The sequence below is a fragment of the Plecotus auritus genome (assembly GCF_963455305.1).
Source record: "Plecotus auritus genome assembly, chromosome: 7".
NCBI classification, from domain to species: domain Eukaryota; kingdom Metazoa; phylum Chordata; class Mammalia; order Chiroptera; family Vespertilionidae; genus Plecotus; species Plecotus auritus.
Window position 1 is genome coordinate 92,591,526 of NC_137774.1, and position 20,224 is coordinate 92,611,749.

At 42.9% G+C, this 20,224-nt stretch overlaps 1 protein-coding gene across 4 annotated transcripts in view; it reads right to left on the reverse strand.

Annotated features, from left to right (window-relative positions):
- CUX1 (cut like homeobox 1) overlaps positions 1-20,224 on the reverse strand; it is a 365,895-nt gene that overhangs the window by 148,884 nt on the left and 196,787 nt on the right. For all 4 annotated transcript variants that reach the window (XM_080682650.1, XM_080682649.1, XM_080682652.1 and 1 more), the window contains exon 4: positions 16,797-16,875. In XM_080682650.1, coding sequence (XP_080538776.1) covers positions 16,797-16,875 — 79 coding nt within the window. The remainder of the gene's footprint in view (positions 1-16,796; positions 16,876-20,224) is intronic.

Genomic DNA, 20,224 nt, shown 5'->3' on the forward strand with positions numbered 1-20,224 from the left:
TTCTAGGTGCTGGGGGGACATGATGGTGAACAAGACAAAACCTTGCTCTCAAAGACTTGACATTCTGAAGTGAGAGATATGGATAAAAAGCAAAATAAAAAAAAAATACTTTTAAGGACTGCCAAGCATGAGGAAGAGAGAAAACAGGGTGTGGAGAGTGGGGAATGGGTACTGGAGACAGGCTGACAGGGAGGGTCTCTTGGAGGAGATGACACTGAATGGGGATCTGGATGGTGAAGGGGAGATACAGGAAGATCCTGGGCAGAGGAGACAGCATTGCAAAGGGATGTGAATGTGGATATTCAAGGTAGAGAGAAGCTGGTAAGGCTGCAACAAAGGGAAGGAGTGTGGCAAAGCACAAGTGGTCAGGGAGGAAGGCCCATGCTCAAAGATTAAACAAAAATATGAGCACAATCAAGGAGAGAAATAGAATATGTGAAGAAGAATAAAATAGAATCCTAGAGCTGAAAATACATTATCTGAGGTATCCTGTTAGTGCAGTAGGTAGCAGCACATCAGTCTCATAAAAATACAATGCTGAAGAAAGCCAGAGGACAGAGTCTGGATTCAATTCTACTCCTGATGGGAAAAACCATCAGAGAATAGGACTGGGGCAAGATGAGTGACTGGGGCATGAGAAAGAAAAACTGCAATTCTTTGAACCACAAAAAGTCTGTTGGTTTTCTAGTTGTAAAGTATTTAAGAGTTTTAAGCTTAAAGATAAGTTATACAATTTTCTTTTAAAAAATTAAGTGTTCCAAATTAGCTGCCCATTCTGTGACAGCAGATGATTATCAGTCATATGTTGTCTGACAACATTAAAACAACAACAACACACCAACATAAACTCTGTCTTTGAAGTCCATGTGATGTTTTAATACTTAGTGGGAAAATTATTACTTCTTGAAAGAAATTCATCTATACTAAGAACATTCTAAAAGTGGACATTTGGAAAATTTCCCATCATTATATAAACTTATGAGCAAAGACAACATCCTCTTCAAAAATGTCTCTATGTCTCTTATATGAGAGTATGCATAATGGTTTAGAGCAGTGGTCGGCAAACTCATTAGTCAACAGAGCGGCAAACCGCGGCTCGCGAGCCGCAGTTTGCCGACCACTGGTTTAGAGTATGGGGCAGATTGCATGTGTTCAAATCCCAGCTCTGCCATTTAACTGGTTGTACAACCTTAGACAAGTTACTTAATACTTAATTACAAAAGATAATACGTGCATACACTTCGAAAACTTCCAGGCATGGAGTTAACACTCAATAAATGTTACCTATTACCAACCAACTCAAACCTGATGAAATATTTGGCAAAAGGAGTTTCAAATAATTTATTACTAATATGAAAAATACAGTATCTTCTGACTAGTTGGCAAGAAAAATTGAATATCAGGAAAAATCAAAATGTACCAGTTGAATTTCAACAAATAGTACCTTATAACTGGTACACAGGTTTCAAGAGTATAAACCAACTTTTTATAAAGATAGCCAATAATGCACTGCTTTTGTTGGATCTATGTATCTTTGTGAGTTATCTTTTCCAGCCATTTATGACATCCATTAAAATCAAGAATAAAAATAACAAAACTTGGAAACTTCTGTTTCTGGTCATGACAAATTAGCCAGTATTGGACTTGCCCTCTGGCCATAAACAACTATTAGAAGAATACTAGGCAAACTATGAAATAACCATTTTTGTTATTGGACAATTGGCAAAGCAGGACAGTGATCCCTGAGAGAAGGGAAACAAATGAGGTGAGCCTATGACTATCCTGACTTTCTGCCAGGAAACACTTTCTACACTGCAGCACAGGGAAGGGGGAACCCAAGCACAGCGTAAGTCCTTTTTGTTGTTGTTGTTGTTGTTAATCCTTACATGAGGATATTTTTTCCATTGATATTTTAGAGAGAGTGGAGGAGACAGAGAAACATCGATGTCAGAGAGACACATTGGTTGCCTCCTGCATGCACCCCGACCCGGGGCTAGGGATTGAGCCTGCAACCGAGGCACCTCCCTTGACTAGACTCGAACCTGCCACTCTTCAGGCTGAGGGCTGACGCTCTAACTATTGAGATAAAACGGCTAGGGCAGCATGGGTCTTTCTGAGTTGAGAAGATAGAGAACAGAAGATTGGGAGGCTGAGGTATCTGGAATCTGTAGGGCATAGTAATGGAAAGGAGAAGATATGCAGAGCTAGAGGAATCTGCAGAGGAGTAATCAAGAGACTGTTGCTAAAAGACAGGGTGAAACTACCCAAGGCTGGGCAAAGAACTACAAGGAAGGCCTAAGTGAACAAGCCCAGAGTTCACAGAGGGTTAAGAGATTTTTGAGTTGTAACCAGCCACAGTGGAAAGACTCATTGAACAGCAAGGAATTTAGCAGAGACACCAGAAGGTCCACACCAAAATGAAGGTCTAAATTAACCCTAAAGTAAAGGCTACTCCAGATCCATCCCCTAAAAGCTTAAAAATAAGCCTTAGAATGATCAAGCTGATCTGCAAAGTAATTTAACTGCTTGGCAAAACAAATTTCAACACTCTTAAGAAAGTAAAAAAAATCCAGTTAACAATTACAATGTCCAACATCCAATCAAAAATTACTACACATGCAAAGACGGATAATGGGGGTGGGGGCGGTTAATAAAAACAAAACCAGAAATGACAAGAGATAATGGGAGTGATTGACAAAGATGAAAACAGCTACTATAGCATACTCAAGGATTTAAAGAAAAACACAGTAAGGAAAGAGGATATAAAGAACAGTCAAATGAAATTCTGGGGCTTAAAATACAGTATCTAAAATGAAAAAAACAAACAAACAAAAAAACCTCCCTAGACTGGCTTAGACACTGCAAAAAAAAAAAAAATAGTGAATTCAAAGAGAGTCATAGAAACTGTCTGAACAGAGGCATAGAGAAGAGACTAGAGAAAAAAGTTACTAAAACCTCAGCAACCTGTGAAACAACATAAAACTATCTAATATACATGTCCCAGAAAGGTACTAGAAGTGTATTTGGAGAAACCCTGGTGAAATTTCCAAATTTGGTAAAAGCTAAAAATCTAAAAATCCAAGGAATTCAACAAAATCCAAGCAGGTTAAGCACAAAGAATGCAGATAAGCAAAATCTAATTGCTGAAAACAAGAATAAAGAGAAAATCTTAAAAGCCAGAGAAAAGAAGAATCCTATATAATAAAGAGGTAATATGCAAATTAACACTCACACCCTCACAAGATGGCTGCCTATGACCAGGCTGGCAGGGGGATTAGTGAAGGACGACCAAACAACTGAATAAGTAGGCTGCGTGGGGTGACCAGGCCGGCAGGGGTGTTAGTGAGGGACGACCAAACGACTGAACAGCAGGCTGCGTGGGGCGACCAGGCCGGAAGGGGGGTTAGTGAGGGACAACCAAACGACTGAACAGCAGGCTGCATGGGGCGACCAGGCTGGAAGGGGTTTAGTGAGGGATGACCAAATGACTGAACAGCAGGTTGCATGGGGTGACTAGGCTGGCGGGGGGTGGGGGTGGGGGGACATGAGGGGCAACCAGGCTGTCAGGGGAGGCAGTTGGGGACAAACAGGCTGGCAGTGGGGGGGCAGTTAGGGGCAACCAGGCTGGCAGGGGGGGGGGGGGAGTTAGAGGCAACCAGGCAGGCAGGCAGGTGAGCGATTAGGAGCCAGCGGTCCAGGGCCTAAACCGGCAGTTGAACATTCCCTGAGTGGTCCCGGATTGGAGAGGGTGCAGGCTTGGCTGAGGGGTAATCTAAAATGTATATAGAAACTCAACTAGCCAAAACAAATTTGAAAAACAAGACAGAATTTTAGATTTATAGCTTTTACCAAATTCCATGCACTGGGCCTCTAGTCATTATATATAGGGGGGGAAAAAAAAGATTAACTGGAGACCTCCTGTCCGAGAGGAAAAAGAAAACAAACAAACAAAAAAAACTACCAACATACAATTTTATACCCAACAAAATATAGCCTCCCAATATGAGGACAAGGTAGAGATTTTTCTGTTTCAATTGAACAAAAGCTGGCAGAATGCACTGCCAGTGTACCTAGTAGTACACTATAAGAAATTTTAAAGGAAATGATTTTAAAAGAGAATGCTGCTAGATGGAAACCCAGAGCTACACAAAGGAATAAACAACACCCAAATAGTAAATATATGGGTATAATACTATTTTTCTCATTTTAAATTTCATTACAAGATAACTGACTATTTAAAAGCAAAAATAGTATAATGTATTGTAGTGTTAAAACGTATTTAGAAGTTAAATAAATAACAGTACACAAAGGACAGGAGGGAGAAAATGAAAGTGTATTATAACATTCTCACATTGTATGTGAAGTAGTATTCTATTATTTGAAGGTATAATGTGATAAATTAAAGATGCTTAATGTAAACCTTAAAGTAACCACTGAGAAAATAAAACAAAGAGTTATAGCTAGTAAGACAAGTGGGGAAATAGAATAAGATCATAAAAAATAATCAAAATAAAGCAGAAAAAATAAAACAAAAAACAGGTAAGGCAATTAGAAAACAAACAGGAAGATGGTAGACTTAAACCCATCTATATACACAATTATGTTAAATGTAAAAAATCAAACATTTCACTTAAAAGGAAGATTGTCAGACAGAATTAAAAAACAAGACATAGCTGTTTAAAGCTTTAAAAAACATGAATTAAAAACTAACAGAACTGAAAGAAGAAAAAGAAAAGTTCACAATAAAGATTCCAAAACTCTGTTCACTCTAATTAATAGTATAATTAGATTGACAAGCTAAATCTAAAATGTATACAGAAACTCAACTAGCCAAAACAAATTTGAAAAACAAGATAGAAGATAAAGGATTTGCATTACCTAATTTCAGAATGATTATAAAGCTACAGGAAAGGATAGATATACAGATCAATGAAATAAAAGAGAGTCCAGAAAAAAACCCTCACACATATACCATCCATTAATTTTTCAATGAAACTTGACCCTTACACTATACCATACATCAAAATTAACTCAGAATGCATCATAGGCCTAAAGGTAAAAGATAATACTAACAAACGTCACTAAAAATGCCCCTGCTCTGAGGTGCATATGTTGGGATATATGAGTAAAAGCAGTTTGCAGACCACTGACTTAGACCCCTTTGGCTGCTGTGCAAAGGATGGATGGGAGGAGGTGGAGTGAAGGTGGTGAGCCAAGAGGTAATGGTGGCTTGGATGAGATTGGCAGTAGATAATGTGATGAGTGGCCGAATTTGGGGTATATTCTGGAGGCTGGGTCAACAGGACTTACTGATAGATTGGCTATAAGGTGTGAGGGAAAGGAATTCAGGCTGACTCCTGCCATTTGTGGGCTAAGCCACTGCATGAATGGTGATACCATTTACCTTCCTGGGAGGGCCTGGGGGGAAACCTGTTCTCTTGCGGTCATGTGGAGTTTGAGAGCCTAACAGATATCAGAAGTCACCTAGGGGGAGAATGTAAGTAGAGAAAAGAAAAAGACTGAAAGTCCTGCAGAGGAAGAGAGGTATCCATGAAAGTCAGAGAAGGAGGAGTATAACCAGGTGAAGGTGGGTTCAGCAGGCATATTGGCTCTCAGAGGACTTTGCTATGATGGGGAGTAAGTAGAAAGCCTGCCAGTGGCTGGAAGATGTCATCCTTGTCTGACCAAAAATATGATGTGTATAGAGATCAGAGTGAAGAGAAGGTCTGAAATAGTACAAGTATGGTCAGTGGGCATAAGGTTGGGGCCAGTCTATGCTGTGTAGACTCTATGGAAACTAACTTACTGTGGTTCTCCAGGGACTCGGGCACATTCTGTTTTGGATTCCCTGTCACTATCACACCCTGATAAGCCCCACTGTATTGGTGCAGACAAGTCCTGAAGAAGGAAGAGGACACTGCTGACTTCATGGAGAACATAGGCTGAAAAAAGCAGGGCTTCCAATTAGGTGGGGTGATCAGGTGGGTCCGAGGTGTGCTGGGGAGGGGCGGGAGCATGGTGTGTTGGAGAAAGCCAGGCCAGTGGTGAGCTGCTTTTCCTTATGTTATGAGGAATGAGAAGAACAACCTCACACAATCCAATGCCCTGCTTGAGCAGAGGGCTCTGCAGGCAGTGGGGCTGTCCCTGCCATCAGCCAGAGGGTGAATGTGGCCCTAGTGAGTGCCATCCCTGCGATGACATCACAGTGCAGCAGACGTTACTTTTTGCCAGGGCACTCTAGGCTAATGTAATCATACGATTACATAATTAACCCAGCTGTCTCATTAAGAAAATCAACTGGAATTCAGGGCATAATTAGTCATACAGCAATTAGCATGCTGATGAGCAACTGATGAAAAGCTGTCTAGATATCAAGTGTGCCAGGACCACCCCAGTTATGGCAAGGGGGGATAGAGGTGACACACTGCCCCACGCAAGTGAACCAAGGATTCCCCGTCTCAGCTAGTGAGCCCTTACATGACAGCCCAGTGTCGAGGGACAGAGGGAGAGCCCTGAAATGGGCCCGCGTACAAAAGCAGCGACAAGCAATTCAGACACCCATCTTGTCACATTTGCCTTTCTTTATAATGTTTATAGCTATTTCCTCAGCCTGCAGACATATGGTGTACAAAATGAAGAAGCTGATCAGGTTCCAAATTTGTTTTAACCTGTCCAAGGAGGGTGAGAAAAGTTGCCTCCTTGTCTGGGTTCCAGTGTTGGGTAGAACATAATGTCCATCCTCTAGTCCCCTTGGCTGCTTCGGAGCAGCTCAGCCCTGCACCCGGGGAGGAGGCAGGAGGGCATCAGCAGCCCACACCTTTGTTCGGAGGCTGCAGCCCTGGTTCTGCCTCGGTCCCGTTATGGTGCTGGTGGTTGATTCTTAGAATGAAAATGTTTCGTGAAGGCAAACTGAGAATGTGTAAAGGGAATCCTGCCATCTGGGCACCTGAGGTTATAGAGTTCTCTGAAGGGGCCTGGGCATTGGCTCCTCTGCTAACACCAGGAGACGTAGAATACATGGACTGGACTAGCCTTACAGGATCCAGCTGGAGCAGCCATATTTCCACAGCCTTCAAAAATGCTACCAAGAGGTCCATCAATTAAAATCTTGGTAGAAGAAGCAAGGGGTATTTCTAACCAAATCCTAAGAGTTAAAAAAAAGTTTTTAAATTGATTTTTAGAGAGAGAAAAGAAAAGGGAGAGGGAGGGCGGGAGGGAGGGAAGGAGGGAGTGAAAAAGAGAGGAAGGGAGGGAAGGAGGGAGAGAAGGAGGGAGGGAGGGAGAGAGAGAGAGAGAGAGAGAGAGAGAGAGAGAGACAGACAGACAGACATGAATGTCAGAGTGAAACATTGATTGCTGCCTCCTGAAAGCTCTCTGCTGGGAATCAAGTCCGAAACCTGGGCATATGTTCTGAAGGGGAATCAAACCAACAAACTTTGGGTGCACGGGATGCCGCTTAACCAACTGAGTCATGCTGGCCAGGGCCAAATCCCAAGATTTTGACACTTTTTTCCAGGAGTCTTGCTATGGGATCCCTGAATGAGAGACAGACAGGGAAGAAGAAAGAAGAATGAAAAGAACAGTGTTTTCTAATTATAACCCATATTGTGTTCTCACTTGAAACCAGGGTGAGGAGTACAAAAGCCTGGATTACTATTTTATCCTTATGAAGGAGCATTAAAAAGCAGTTCTCAAAAATGATGTTCCACTTTATTTCTGGATTCTCAAATGCTACACTAATAGGGATATTCACCAGGAGAGAAGAGTTTCCTAAATACACACCAAAACGTGGCCCCAGGAGCACCTCAGAGCAGGGGCATTTGCAAGTGGTTCTGAAAAAGGAATGTCCTACAAAATGGGCTCCCAAAGCCAGTTCTCTTCCAGGACTTCTGGAAATGAACACCACCTACCGTCGATCGCAGGCCAGTTACTCTACGGACATAAAGTGAGGGAATCAGTCATGAAACACTGAGTTCTAGTAGTGTTGCATGCATGAGTCAATGAATATTTTATACCACTGGTAATGTTCTTCCTAAGATTTAAATCTTAAAATAAACTCTTCCAGGCACTGCCTTCACGTTTGAAGGGTTTGTGTCTGTAGGACGTAAACCACATCTTAGCAAGGAGTGAAAGATGACTCTCTGTATATGGGGGCGGGGGGTAGAAGAGGCACAGACAGAGGCCAGGAGAACTTGCAAAGAGGTTCTTCCATGAATGCTGCAACCAAAGCAGAGTTCTGCAATACCAATGCACAGGTGGAAGCTCCACCAACTTTGTCTCTTTTTCTCCTTTCTAGGAACGTAAAAACAGACAAACAAAAACGATTACTGAGATGTTTCTGGTACAAATAATTTATAGAGATTACTAAATATGGACAAATACTCAAATGACCACTGCTTAAGTTATCTGCAATCCATTAATAAGGCCTATTCAGAAACTAAGATGGCAAGCTGAGTATTTTCCTTATTTAAGCTCTTCCCTCAATTGTTGAAATAAATGCATGCTCATTGTAAAAAATCTGAAAAGTATCAAGAAGCAAGAGTAAGTCACCCACACAAGGTTAATTTCTGGCAGATTATGCATGCCATCATAACTATGCTCAAAGCACAGTAAAATTTCAGCTATGCAAGAGTCTTTAAGGAGGTCATTCCAGAATATTTCCAGCTATCTGAGAGGGTCACATTTTAAGAGTAGAGATATTTATTCCTTATTTAATTACAGTAAGGGATGGAAGCTGCTTTTTTAACCTGTTTAATTATGGAATATTTTCTCAAAAGTATAGTACCCAAATAGAAGCCAGCTGAGGGAAGGCTGGGGCCAAGTTTCATCTACATTTGTATCTTAAGTGCACAGTCCAGTGCCTGGCACACAATGAACTGCAGGCAAGTGCTGGCCCAGGGAATGCGTGAAAATGACTAATTAAACAACACACTTTGAATCCTTTCTTGCATCACTGTTGTTAACAGATAGTCAATGAACTCTGCTCTCACCCACAAATATAGATTCCAAATCAAGACACTGGCCTCCTGATTAGAGGAACTCCCCATCTAGGAGGGTAGTGGGGAAAGGCGTGCTTCACCCAAGTGTCCTTATTAAGGCATGCTGTTGGAAGATGGCTAGAATACTTTACCTCATGACTAATTGTTAGCAAAATAAGTATAAATCTCAACCAGAGGTGTATTAAAGTAAGAAATTTAAATATTTGCAAGTTCAAGCTATCCCTGCTGATCATATACATCTCTCTATATAAAGGCCTAAGTGACCATTTTGACCGCTTGACCAATAGCTATGACATGCACTGACCACCAGGGGGCAAACGCTCAATACACAGGCATGGAATCTCAGAGGGAAGGAAGGAGGGCAGGAAGAGATTAACCAAAGATCTTATATGCATACTAGAGGCCTGGTGCAATAATTCGTGCACCAATGGGGTCCCTCAGCCTGGCCTGTGGGGATCAAGCCGAAACTGGCAGTCTGACAGCCCCCAAGGGGTCCCGGATTGTGAGAGGGTGCAGGCCAGGCCGAGGGACCCCACTGGTGCATGAATCTGTGCACCGGGCCTCTAGTTATGATATAAAAATCTAGTCTGAGATAAAATGGACAGGTGAAGCCATCTAGATTAAAGGCATAAAATTATAACTTATTTATGAATTCAAAACTTCCCTCTTACTGCTATGATGCTGATAATAAAGTCAAAGAACATTTTCCATTAAAACAATACTAATTTTCAATTAGAATTAGAAATGGGAGGCTAATTCTCCAAACGTTTTATTGGTCTTCCTTTTAATTTTGAAAGACATGTAAACAAGTAAACCACATAAAGAAGTATTGTTACCCACAGATGGAGGAAATAACACTGTGTTAACTGAGTTCTGGGCTAAAGCTGCCCTCATCACTTTTCAACCATCCTCTCTACCTTCTACATATAGCTGACATCCATCCATTTCTCTCCAACTTCACTCCTGCCACCTGAAACCTAGTGACCTCATCTCTCTCTTCCCACATCACCTTGGACTTCTTTCCAAATCTGTTGTGCAAATTGCAGTCAGGATGACTTTTTTATTATACAGACATGATCATGTTACTGCTCTGCTTAAAACTCATTAATAGTTTGTCTGTTGAAGTACAGAACCCTTCACATAATTTACAAGGCCTCTACCTGCCTTTGCAGCTGGGTGACCACACTGGTGTATGCCCTTTACTCAGGTGTAACTATTGACTACTGACAGTGTCTTCGTTTGGACAATGTAGTGCATGGCCACTCCTTACTGCCCTCTCCTCTTCTTGTTCACAAGCTCACTGCTCCAGGGCATCTGCCTTTGAGCCTGCCCAATCCTACCCATTCTACACTCTTATGTCCAATGGGCTCTGCCTTCCAAGCACTTACCACATCTAAAATTCAATAATTACTTGTGTAATTACTTTTTAATGCCCACATTCCCACCAGACTCTAAAGTCCACGAGTAGAGGAAGCTATCTGATTGCTTTGCTCACTGCTCTAGTGCTGTAACTCAGAGACATAGCAAGGGGACGGTCTCTAAGGTGCCGACTAAGAAATTCCAGGGAGATCTGATCCAAGATGGCGGCATAGGTAAACACCTAAACTGCTGCCTCGCACAACAATTTCAAAACTACAACTAAAAGACAAAGCGTCTATCACCCAGAACCACGGGAAAGCTGGCTGAGTGGAAGTTCTACAACTAGAAGGAAAGACAAAAGACCATTGAGACGTGCACAAGCGCTGAAAAGCTGAGGTACGGAGGCGCACGAATCGGGCTGGTGGCAGGCGACTGGGTGCGCTGCTTTTTTCAACCCGAAGGGAGACAAGCTCCCAATTACTCTGAACTCCACTCTCTGGGGAGACACTGGGGACCCAAACTCCTACGGGGAGAAGCTGGACTGTCTGCCATTGGGTTGGAAAGTGAGGGTGGCTTTCTTGCAGAGGTGCGCCCAGCAATCATTGTTTACTGTGCTGGGGTGTGGGACGCGGAGACTTGGAAACTCTGAGACGCAGAGATGGCTGACTGGCAGCCATCGATGTTTGCCATGCCCTAGCCTAGTGACGCCCTGAGACCCCGCCCCGCACAATCTACAAACCCACCCAAGCTCCACGCAGCGGCTTTTGCATATAAATGGTCTGCCCTATCACAGCTTAACCTAACAAACTGCAGCTCTGGTCAGACAGCTCCAAAACCTCCAAACCCCAAGCAAAGAGGAGAAAACTGTAGTTCTCGCTGTAGCTCCTGCTGGGTGGCCTCAGACAGTAGCTGACCTGCACCCCAATGGAGATCCAGAAGCCAGTGTATCTAGTGGTCAGTGTGAGATGACACCAGATTTCAACTACTCACATCCATAAGTGACACATTCAAGAGGCAGACTCAGTGAGCACCAAAGCCCCACTGAAGCAAGTCCTGCCCCATAAGTGTATCTCCACCACAGCAGTTCTTCCATTATAGACACAGCGGGTCCTCACAGCCAATTGGCCTGGAGGTCAATTCCTCCCAGTGTACCAACAGCAATCAAGGCTTAACTACACCAAGACTTTGCACTCAGCCCACAAAGGGGTGTCCACCTCAGGTGATAGGCTGAACCACTGGTCACCTACCACAGAAAACCACTCCATCAACACAGGGAAGCAGCAAAATGCAGAGACAAAGAAACATGTCACGAATGAAAGGAATGTAGAAAAGCAAACTACTGGACATAGAATTCAAAACCACATTTATAAGGTTACTCAAAAATCTTCTAAAAACAGCCGAGAAACTTGAGACCTCTGAGGAGCTTAGTGAGACCTTCAAGGACCTTAATGAGAATGCCAAAAAAATGGAAAAGGACCAGTCAGAAATTAAGCATACACTGTCTGAAATAAAGAATATACAGAAATTCAACTGTAGATCAAAGGACCCCAAGAATCAAACCAAAGATCTGAAATATGAGGAAACAAAAAACACCCAACCAGAAAAACAAAAAGAAAAAAGAATCCAAAAATATGAAGATAGTGTAAGGAGCCTCTGGGACAACTTTAAGCGTACCAACATCTGAATTTTTGGGGTGCCAGAAGAAGAGAGGGAGCAAAATATTGAAAACCTATTAGAAGAAATAATGACAGAAAACTTTCCCTACCTGGTGAAAGAAATAGACTTACAAGTTCAGGAAGCGCAGAGAACCCCAAAAAAGAGGAATCCAAAGATGACCACACCAAGACACATCATAATTAAAATGCCAAGGGCAAAAGACAAAGAGAGAATCTTGAAAGCAGCAAGAGAAAAACAGTTAGTTACCTACAAGGGAGCACCCTACGACTGTCAGCTGATTTCTCAACAGAAACTATGCAGGCCAAAAGGGAGTGGCAAGAAATATTCAAAGTGATGAACAGCAAGAACCTACAACCAAGATTACTCTCCCCAGCAAAGCTATCATTCAGAATTGAAGGTCAGACAAAGAGCTTCACAGACAAGAAAAAGCTAAAGGAGTTCATCACCACCAAACCAGGATTACATGAAATGCTGAAGGGTATTCTTTAAGAAGAGGAAGAAGAAGAAAAAGGTAAAGATAAAAATTATGAACAACAAAATGACATCAAATACATACCTACCAACAAGTGAATCTAAAAATCAAGTGAATAAAAAATCTGAAGAACAGAATGGACTGATGAATATAATAGAATCAGGGACATAGAAAGGGAGTGGACTGACAATTCTCAGGGGGGAGGGGGTGTGAGGGGTGCGGGAAGAGATTGGACAAAAATCTTACACCTATGGATGAAGACAGTGGCGGGGGTAAGGGCATGGGGTGGGGTGGGGAATCAGGTGGAGGGGAGCTATGGGGGGGGGGGAAGAGGAACACTTGTAATAATCTGAACAATATAGATTTATTTATTTATTAAAAAAAAAAGAAATTCCAGGGAACAAGGGTAAGAGCAGTGTGGAAGGAGAGTGTGCTTTGGCTAAAGTAGCAGAATATTTATAATAAAAAGCATCTTAAAATACTCTGAAATTAATTACGGAATGCAGAGCAATCTGGTAGCAAATGAGAAAGAACACATACATCAGATCTTAACTAGTTTAACTATTCAGAGGACTCATCAGGATGAGTGTGTATTTAAATGTTGATTAAGTGTCTTTAATAAGGAGCTTTTGAGAGAAAAAATAACTTTGGGATACTGACTGTGGACGATGAAGAAGAGGGAAGAGCTGAGTCACACCACTGAAGGAGAGGAGGCAGGCGGGAATGGGTGGGAGTGGAGGGAGATCCCATGCTTTGTGCTGAGTGTTTAAAGCTTGGGATGCCATCAGGACAGCTACTGAACCAAACACAGCTTTTGGATGTCAGTACCAGCCACAAAGCCCAAGGCTTCTGAAGTGCATATGCTGGTATGATGAACCCCAAATGCTAAGTGTCATATAAATGTCTGTGCAGGCAGGTAATCTTTATAGAGTGACATGAAGCAAAATGAGAGTTCAAAAAATTATTAAACGGCCCCAAGTCAAGGAAAGATACATTCTGTTCTCTTGCCATTGAGGTCATTAGAATGCTCCAGCGTGCTCTCCGTCGGTGGAAAGTGTCAACTTCACAATTAAGGCCTGAGACCAAAAAACCTCAGAAAACATTTGAATAAATAATTTGATCCATTAATTCATTTGACAAATATTTATGGAGTTTCTGCTACATGGCAGGCACTGGGGTAGACACTAGAGAAACAATTAGGGATAAGACCACGTTGCCCCAGTCACTCTGCCCAGCCAGAAAGGAAAAGAGCTGAGTCCCAAGTAATTGTAACAGAGCAAACACAGGCTGCTGGGAGCGGGGCATGTGTGTGTGAGAAGGGCACACCTGAGCCAAACCTGGGAGGTCAGGAAGCAGTGTCTCAACAAGTTCACCTCAGGAGTGAGATGAGTTGAGCTGAGAAGGGGCCTGGCTTGCCGGCTGTCTGGAGAATGGGCTAGATAGAAGGAGGCAACCCTGCAAGCACGAAGCCTGGCGTCACAATACTGTAGACATGCGGGGGGAGGCCTGAATTGCAAGTGGAGGGCAGAACTTGGGATGGAGAGAAATGGATGGAGTCGAGAACATTCTGAAGGAAGAATGGCTGGAACTTGGTGACTCAGTGCTTGCCATGTGCAGCTGGGTAGAAGATGGTGCAGCTCCCCAAGAGAAGGAACTCAGTAAGAAGGTTTCCTCTGAACACACTGGGTGGTTTCAGGGTACCCATCAGCCACCCTAGAGAATATGTCCAGGAGGCTGCTGGATATGCAAGCTGACATGCAAAAGGGAGAACTGGACAGAGATAAAACTTTCAGAGCTACTGATGTGACCTTTTGCCAATTCGGCTCTGGAGGACTCCAGTGTGGCCCTGGGTTGATGGACTCATTGTGTCCTTCAACATGTCACACCTGTGGTATGCCAGGCCATGCTCCAGGTGCTGGGCCTAGAGCAGCCGTGGGCAAACTATGGCCCACGGGCCGGATCCGGCTGTTCTATCCGGTTCTCTTGCTCTCCCCTCCGCTCCTTTACTTTGAATTTATATTAGTTCACACAAACACTCCATCCATGCTTTTGTTCCGGCCCTCCAGTCCAGTTTAAGAACCCATTGTGGCACTCGAGTCAAAAAGTTTGCCCACCCCTGGCCTAGAGTGAAAAGCCAAGCTTTCCTCAAGGAGCTTTCATTCGAGTAGGACCAGCAGATAAGAAACAAGAAAACTCACAAATAAATAAAATTTCTGGAAGAGGTGGCAAGTGGGGACTGGTTCAGTCAGGTTACTGTGCCAGTCTCCAAGGCCTGGGACTCTGGCTCTGCCTCTTCCTGGGGTGGCTGGTTGGCTCTTCCTGGCTCCTGGAGCTGGGCCACATGGCACAAACCTGAAATACCAGTCTCATTATTCCCAAGAGCTTCCTGTAGTTTTCTGAAATAGTGTGAGTTGATGTTTCTTGAAACTAGAAGACTTAATGCACCCCACCAATATTTCTGGGTTTGGCGGGACTGAAGCCTGAAGCACAGACAGTTAAGGCATCTGACTCCCCACAACTGCGTGACTGTCAGTAAATGCAACACTATTGACCAAGCCTTTCCTGTAAAGCTCAGCCGCAAGATTACTTCATCTGAGCAGCAGGACTTCAAAACACAGGTAGAGTGCTCCCATCTCCACTCATGCTTCTCAAGGAACTTGTGAGAACTGTCAGACCACAGCAGGTGTAAGAAAGAAATACCTGGGATGTGGGTAAAAGTGATCTATGTGGCATGCAGATGGACTTGATTGACTTTTATTACAGAAAACATCAAACATTATTTGCTCCCATCATCTTAAGTTGAAACTGCAAACTTTAATTCTGCAGCCAAAGATGATAATTACAAAGAATATCACCAATGGGAAAAATGCTAATGGTATAATGTTAAGTGAAAAAAGCAGAATGTAAATATGTGCTCAGAGTATGATAAAAATTCTATAAAAATAATATACGGACATGAATAAGGTCTGCTCAGGTGGAGATCATTGATGAAAAATATGTTCTCATTTTTTTTTTTCTATGAGAAATTAGGATGAAAAATAATGGCAGAAAAAGAAACCCAACGATTTGTTAAAGTGGCTGCCCATCTGAGAAACTTCACTAAGGAAAAACCTAAGTAAAAGCTGGACTTTAAAAAAGGAGAGTGTAGGTTATTTAGAAAACAGCAGCAAAAGGCTCTGGGTCTTTGGCAAAGATGAAACAAGCCAGACTCCTTTCAACTAAGTCATCAACACAAAACTTGCATTTGCATAAGATCATGCCAGTGGGACCACTGAGGTGCCAGTACCTGAGAAAAGGCCACACCATAGGCATCCAATGACCCATTTGCTGTGAAGAAGCCTTTTCATGAGCCTCGGCCAGTCTTTAGGGAACCCTCAGTTGGTTACAAACTCTTGCAGAAAGTAAAAAAGCCAGAATTTGGAACTAAGTGTTGGATAAGCTCCTATGACAGCAAAAGTTTAGAACAAAGAAAACCATTCTCTACCACGAGGCTGTTCCCTTACACTCTTCTATTTCAAAGATGAGAAAACTGAGGTCCAGACAGGAAAAGGAATGTGACAAAGACCTTACAACAAGGCTCTGGCAAGAAAATGTGAATCTCCCTACTTCTTGTCCAAAGTGCTTTCTGCTGCCCCTTGCTTGGGGTGACCTCTTTAATCCCAGCTCCCAAATGGTACAGTAAAGCCCACAGGAGACCTGAATTAGAATGCAAGTTCAGATATAAAGAAGACCTGTAGCTGTTTTGCTTTGTTAAAGTAGTTCTAGTCATGTTAGTAATCCATATACAGTACTTGGTTGTAGCTAATTGGGCTACCACTTGCCCTTGGCTATAAACTTTAAGTGAAAAATGTGGCCAGAGGTTACTGGCTCCCTGGATGACCTGAGAGGGGAATGAGGTATTCGAGGTACCCTATTAGGGCTATTCCTGAATGTGGAATCAACCAGCCCAGAAGCACGAACATCCACGACGTCTGCACAGCACTCCACAGGTTCTATTTCTTCTCTGTAAGTTGTGCAGCATTTTATACCAAAGCTAAAGGTGGCCCCACTGATTTGAGTTTCCGTATTTGCAAAAGTATTCACTAGAGGTTATGTGATGACTTTAACACAAGTGTATCTAATTTCCATACCTACCCAAAGTCTGGGTTTTGGAGAATTCCCAGAACTCATTGGTTTCTTGCCATTGATGGTGTAATTCTCTTAGGAAAGCTGAGAAGAATAAGCCCGAAACCCATCAACTCTCCAGACACAATGCCCACTGTGGGGGGGTTATCAGTGCATGGACTTACCTGGAACATCAATCAATCTTTTGTAGACATTCAAGAAGGCTGCCTCAGCTTCTTTGCTTCGTTTACTCAGTGCATCAATCTGAAAGGGAATGGAAGAAAAGAAAAACAAAGAGCTCAAAATTTGTCAAGAGGTAATTTAAAAATCATTACTCATCTAGTAAATTCTCACGGCAAATGGAAGTCAGATTTCTCCATGTAGATGCCTGACAGCTGGGCCTACAGTCTCTTAGAGGAAATGTCTGTAAGCATACCAAAGAGGACAAATCCATGGGCTCACCTCCTGAGGGTACACAAGTCAGGGGCAGCGCTCCGAGATGAAGCCATTAGCAACACTGTCCATCACCCAACTGATTGTGGGCTTTCCATAGGGAAAACAGCCCAGTGCCCTTTCTGGTCTCTTTCCTTCTTCTGCCAGTATTTACTAAGAGTTGACTGGACATTGTGTTGGACATTGTGCTGGAGGCAGGGCAGAAAGGGACAGCAAGTATGTAAACAAGCAATGAAATCCCAGCCGGGAAAGTGCTGGGTAAGCAGAGCCATGGGGCCACAAGAAAGGGACATCAAGTAGGAAAGTAGGTGGTGTTTGCGTGGTCCTCGGGAGCTGTCCACCAGGGTGGAAAGGTGAGATACTACGTGAAAGGGGAAGAACATGTTCAAACACCCAGAATACAGTTCTTAAATTGGGGGATTCATAGATCATCTTTAAGAATTTTATGAAAGCCAAGGATTGTCCTCCTAGAAATATATCACCCCTCCCCCTGTACACACACACACACCAAACACAATTATGCATTCTATTTTAGGACACTCACATATCCTGTCCATGGAATCCAGGTTAAGAACCCATGATGGGGCTCTAATATGCCAGGGAATATGGGGGTCTGCTGAGGTGGGAACATGCACACATGGGGAGGACTGCTGGGTGGCAAGACCGGACAGGTGAGGGGGTCAGATCATGAAGTACCATCGGAGCATGTGGAGGATTAACTTCATTGTCTGGTCAGGAAGGGGCAGAAAGGAGGCAACCATTCAGAGGCTACTGCCTTTGCCCAGATGAGTAATGTACAGGGCAGTTGGGGTGGGGATTGAAGGAGAGGAGGCCAATTAGAAAGATTAGGGTCTCAATGAGTTGATGTGAGGCACAGAGGAACCAGGTGAGTCAAGGATGAAGCCCAGGTTTCTAGCTAAGGCAACAGATGAGTTTCTGTGATGGTGGCTAGGACCAATTTGTCTCATGAACGTCACCCAGCTAAGCTTATTTCCCTCCAGCGTAAAGTCTATTCATCAAAGAAAGGTGAATCTGGAAATACCAAGTATGCTAGACACATATCCAAAGAGCCTCTGACTGTTAGATGGATTCAGTATGTATTTTGCTCACATAACGCACTTGCTGAGACAACAGATCACTTTTTACACCTGAAGCATGCAAGACGCTACATGCATGAAGTTCATTCTGGCTCAGGAAAAGGACACTAAATTATATATTCCTTCCATCCCCTCACAGAATTATACTCTCTGTCTCCAATGTTATTAAAGAGGTAAAAGGATGTGGTTTAATTACAGGGTCTCTCACCTGAGACAAGCAACAATTTGTTGAAGGCTGAGAGAGATCACCTGATTAAGGATGGGAAGACCCTGAGGAGTGGGATGCAAGGCTACCGGGGGCCGGGTCTTAGGAAATCCAGTGCAGAGCAAACCAGTGCAATGCAACATTTCCATTTCTAACAACTGTTCTCCAAATTTGCTATTTGAAGTCAGTTGTTTGGAACTTGGACACATTTGTCCCCGTAAAATAAGATTATGATTTAGGTCAAGTTTTCAGAATAATCCATGAGGACTACTTAAATAGGATTAGTTCTCTTTATTTTAAAAATAAAATGTTTCCCCTTTGATTAGCAATTCATGCTCATTGTGTAATTAGAAAAATACCCAAAATAAAGGGAAGAAAATTAAAATTGTAATTCTGCTATTCACTGGTAAAAGTTATCCCCTGTCTGGTCTGCAGTTCCCTTCTATTTTTTTTTTCTAATTAAAATATACATACAGTTGTATGAAATGTAGGTATAGAGGAAAACTATAGAGACAGAAGGTAGGTTAGTGGTTGTCTAGGGCTGGGGCAGGGAGGATGACAGCTAAGGGGTACAGGGTTTTTTTTTGGAGTAGTGAAATATTCTACAACTGATTGTGATGATGGTTGCACAACTTCATGAAAATAGTAAAAGTCAATGAACTGCAGACTTTACATATGTGAGTTATATCTCAATAAAGCTGTTAAAAACGTGTGTGTGTTTGAAATCTTACCATATGCAAAATTTCATATTGTGCTTTCTTTCACTAATGTATCATAAATCTTTTACAATATCTATTACAAATTTTGGAAAATGTCTTAAGAGTACTATTTCAACTGTAGTTAACCACCATATACACACACAGGGGTGGGCAAAAGTAGGTTTACAGCTGTGAGCTATTGTAATAATCATAACCTCCATGTCTTTTTCCACATGAACAACTGTAAACCTGCTTTTGCCTACCCTTGTAGATGTTGTGAGTAATAATGGATAAGGAGCTGCCTCTCCAGATGTCTGGAACACACCAGTGTGCTGGGTCTTTCTCTCACCTGAGAGCGTATGCCCATGGGGAGCAGAGTGTCTGCCCAGAAAGCAGGCCAGATGCTCTGGCTGCTCTCCGTATCTCTCGACACAGAGGCCCTCACTACCCAGGGATTCTGACTGAGTATACAAAGGGTGATTGCCCCTCTGTGGTGGACAAAGGATGGGATCTGGAAGGATCCTGAAACGCTATCTTCAATTTCCTGTCTGTGTTGTTGATGGGACATGAAGGAGGGGATTGGCAATCTACACAGCACATTTGGGAACTGTTATGGGTTTAACTGTGCCTCCGCCCAATACCCACGAATGTAACCTTATTTGGAAAAAGGGTATTTGCAGGTGATCAAGTTTAAAATGAGGTTATTAGGATGGGCCCTAATCCAATATGACTGTGTCTTTATAAAAAGGGGAAATTTAGACACGGAGACCATCACTCACACAGGGAAAACTCTATGTGAACATGAAGGCAGAGATTGGGGTGATGTGTACACAAGTCAGGGACCACCAAAGATCAGGCTTGAAACAGATTCCCCCTCACAGTACTCAGAATGACCCAATCAGACCAACACCTTGATCTTGGCCTTCTGGTTTCCAGAACTGTGAGACATAAATGTCTGTTTTTAAGTCACTCACTTTGTGGTACCTTGTTACAGCAGCCCTAGCAAATTAATACAGGGACCATGATTCTGAGCCCTCTTCCTGTTCCCTTTTTCACAAATGTAAGAAAATTCAAACCCAATTCTGAGAGAACAAGGCTAGGCCAGTGGTTGGCAAACTCATTAGTCAACAGAGCCAAATATCAACAGTACAACGATTGAA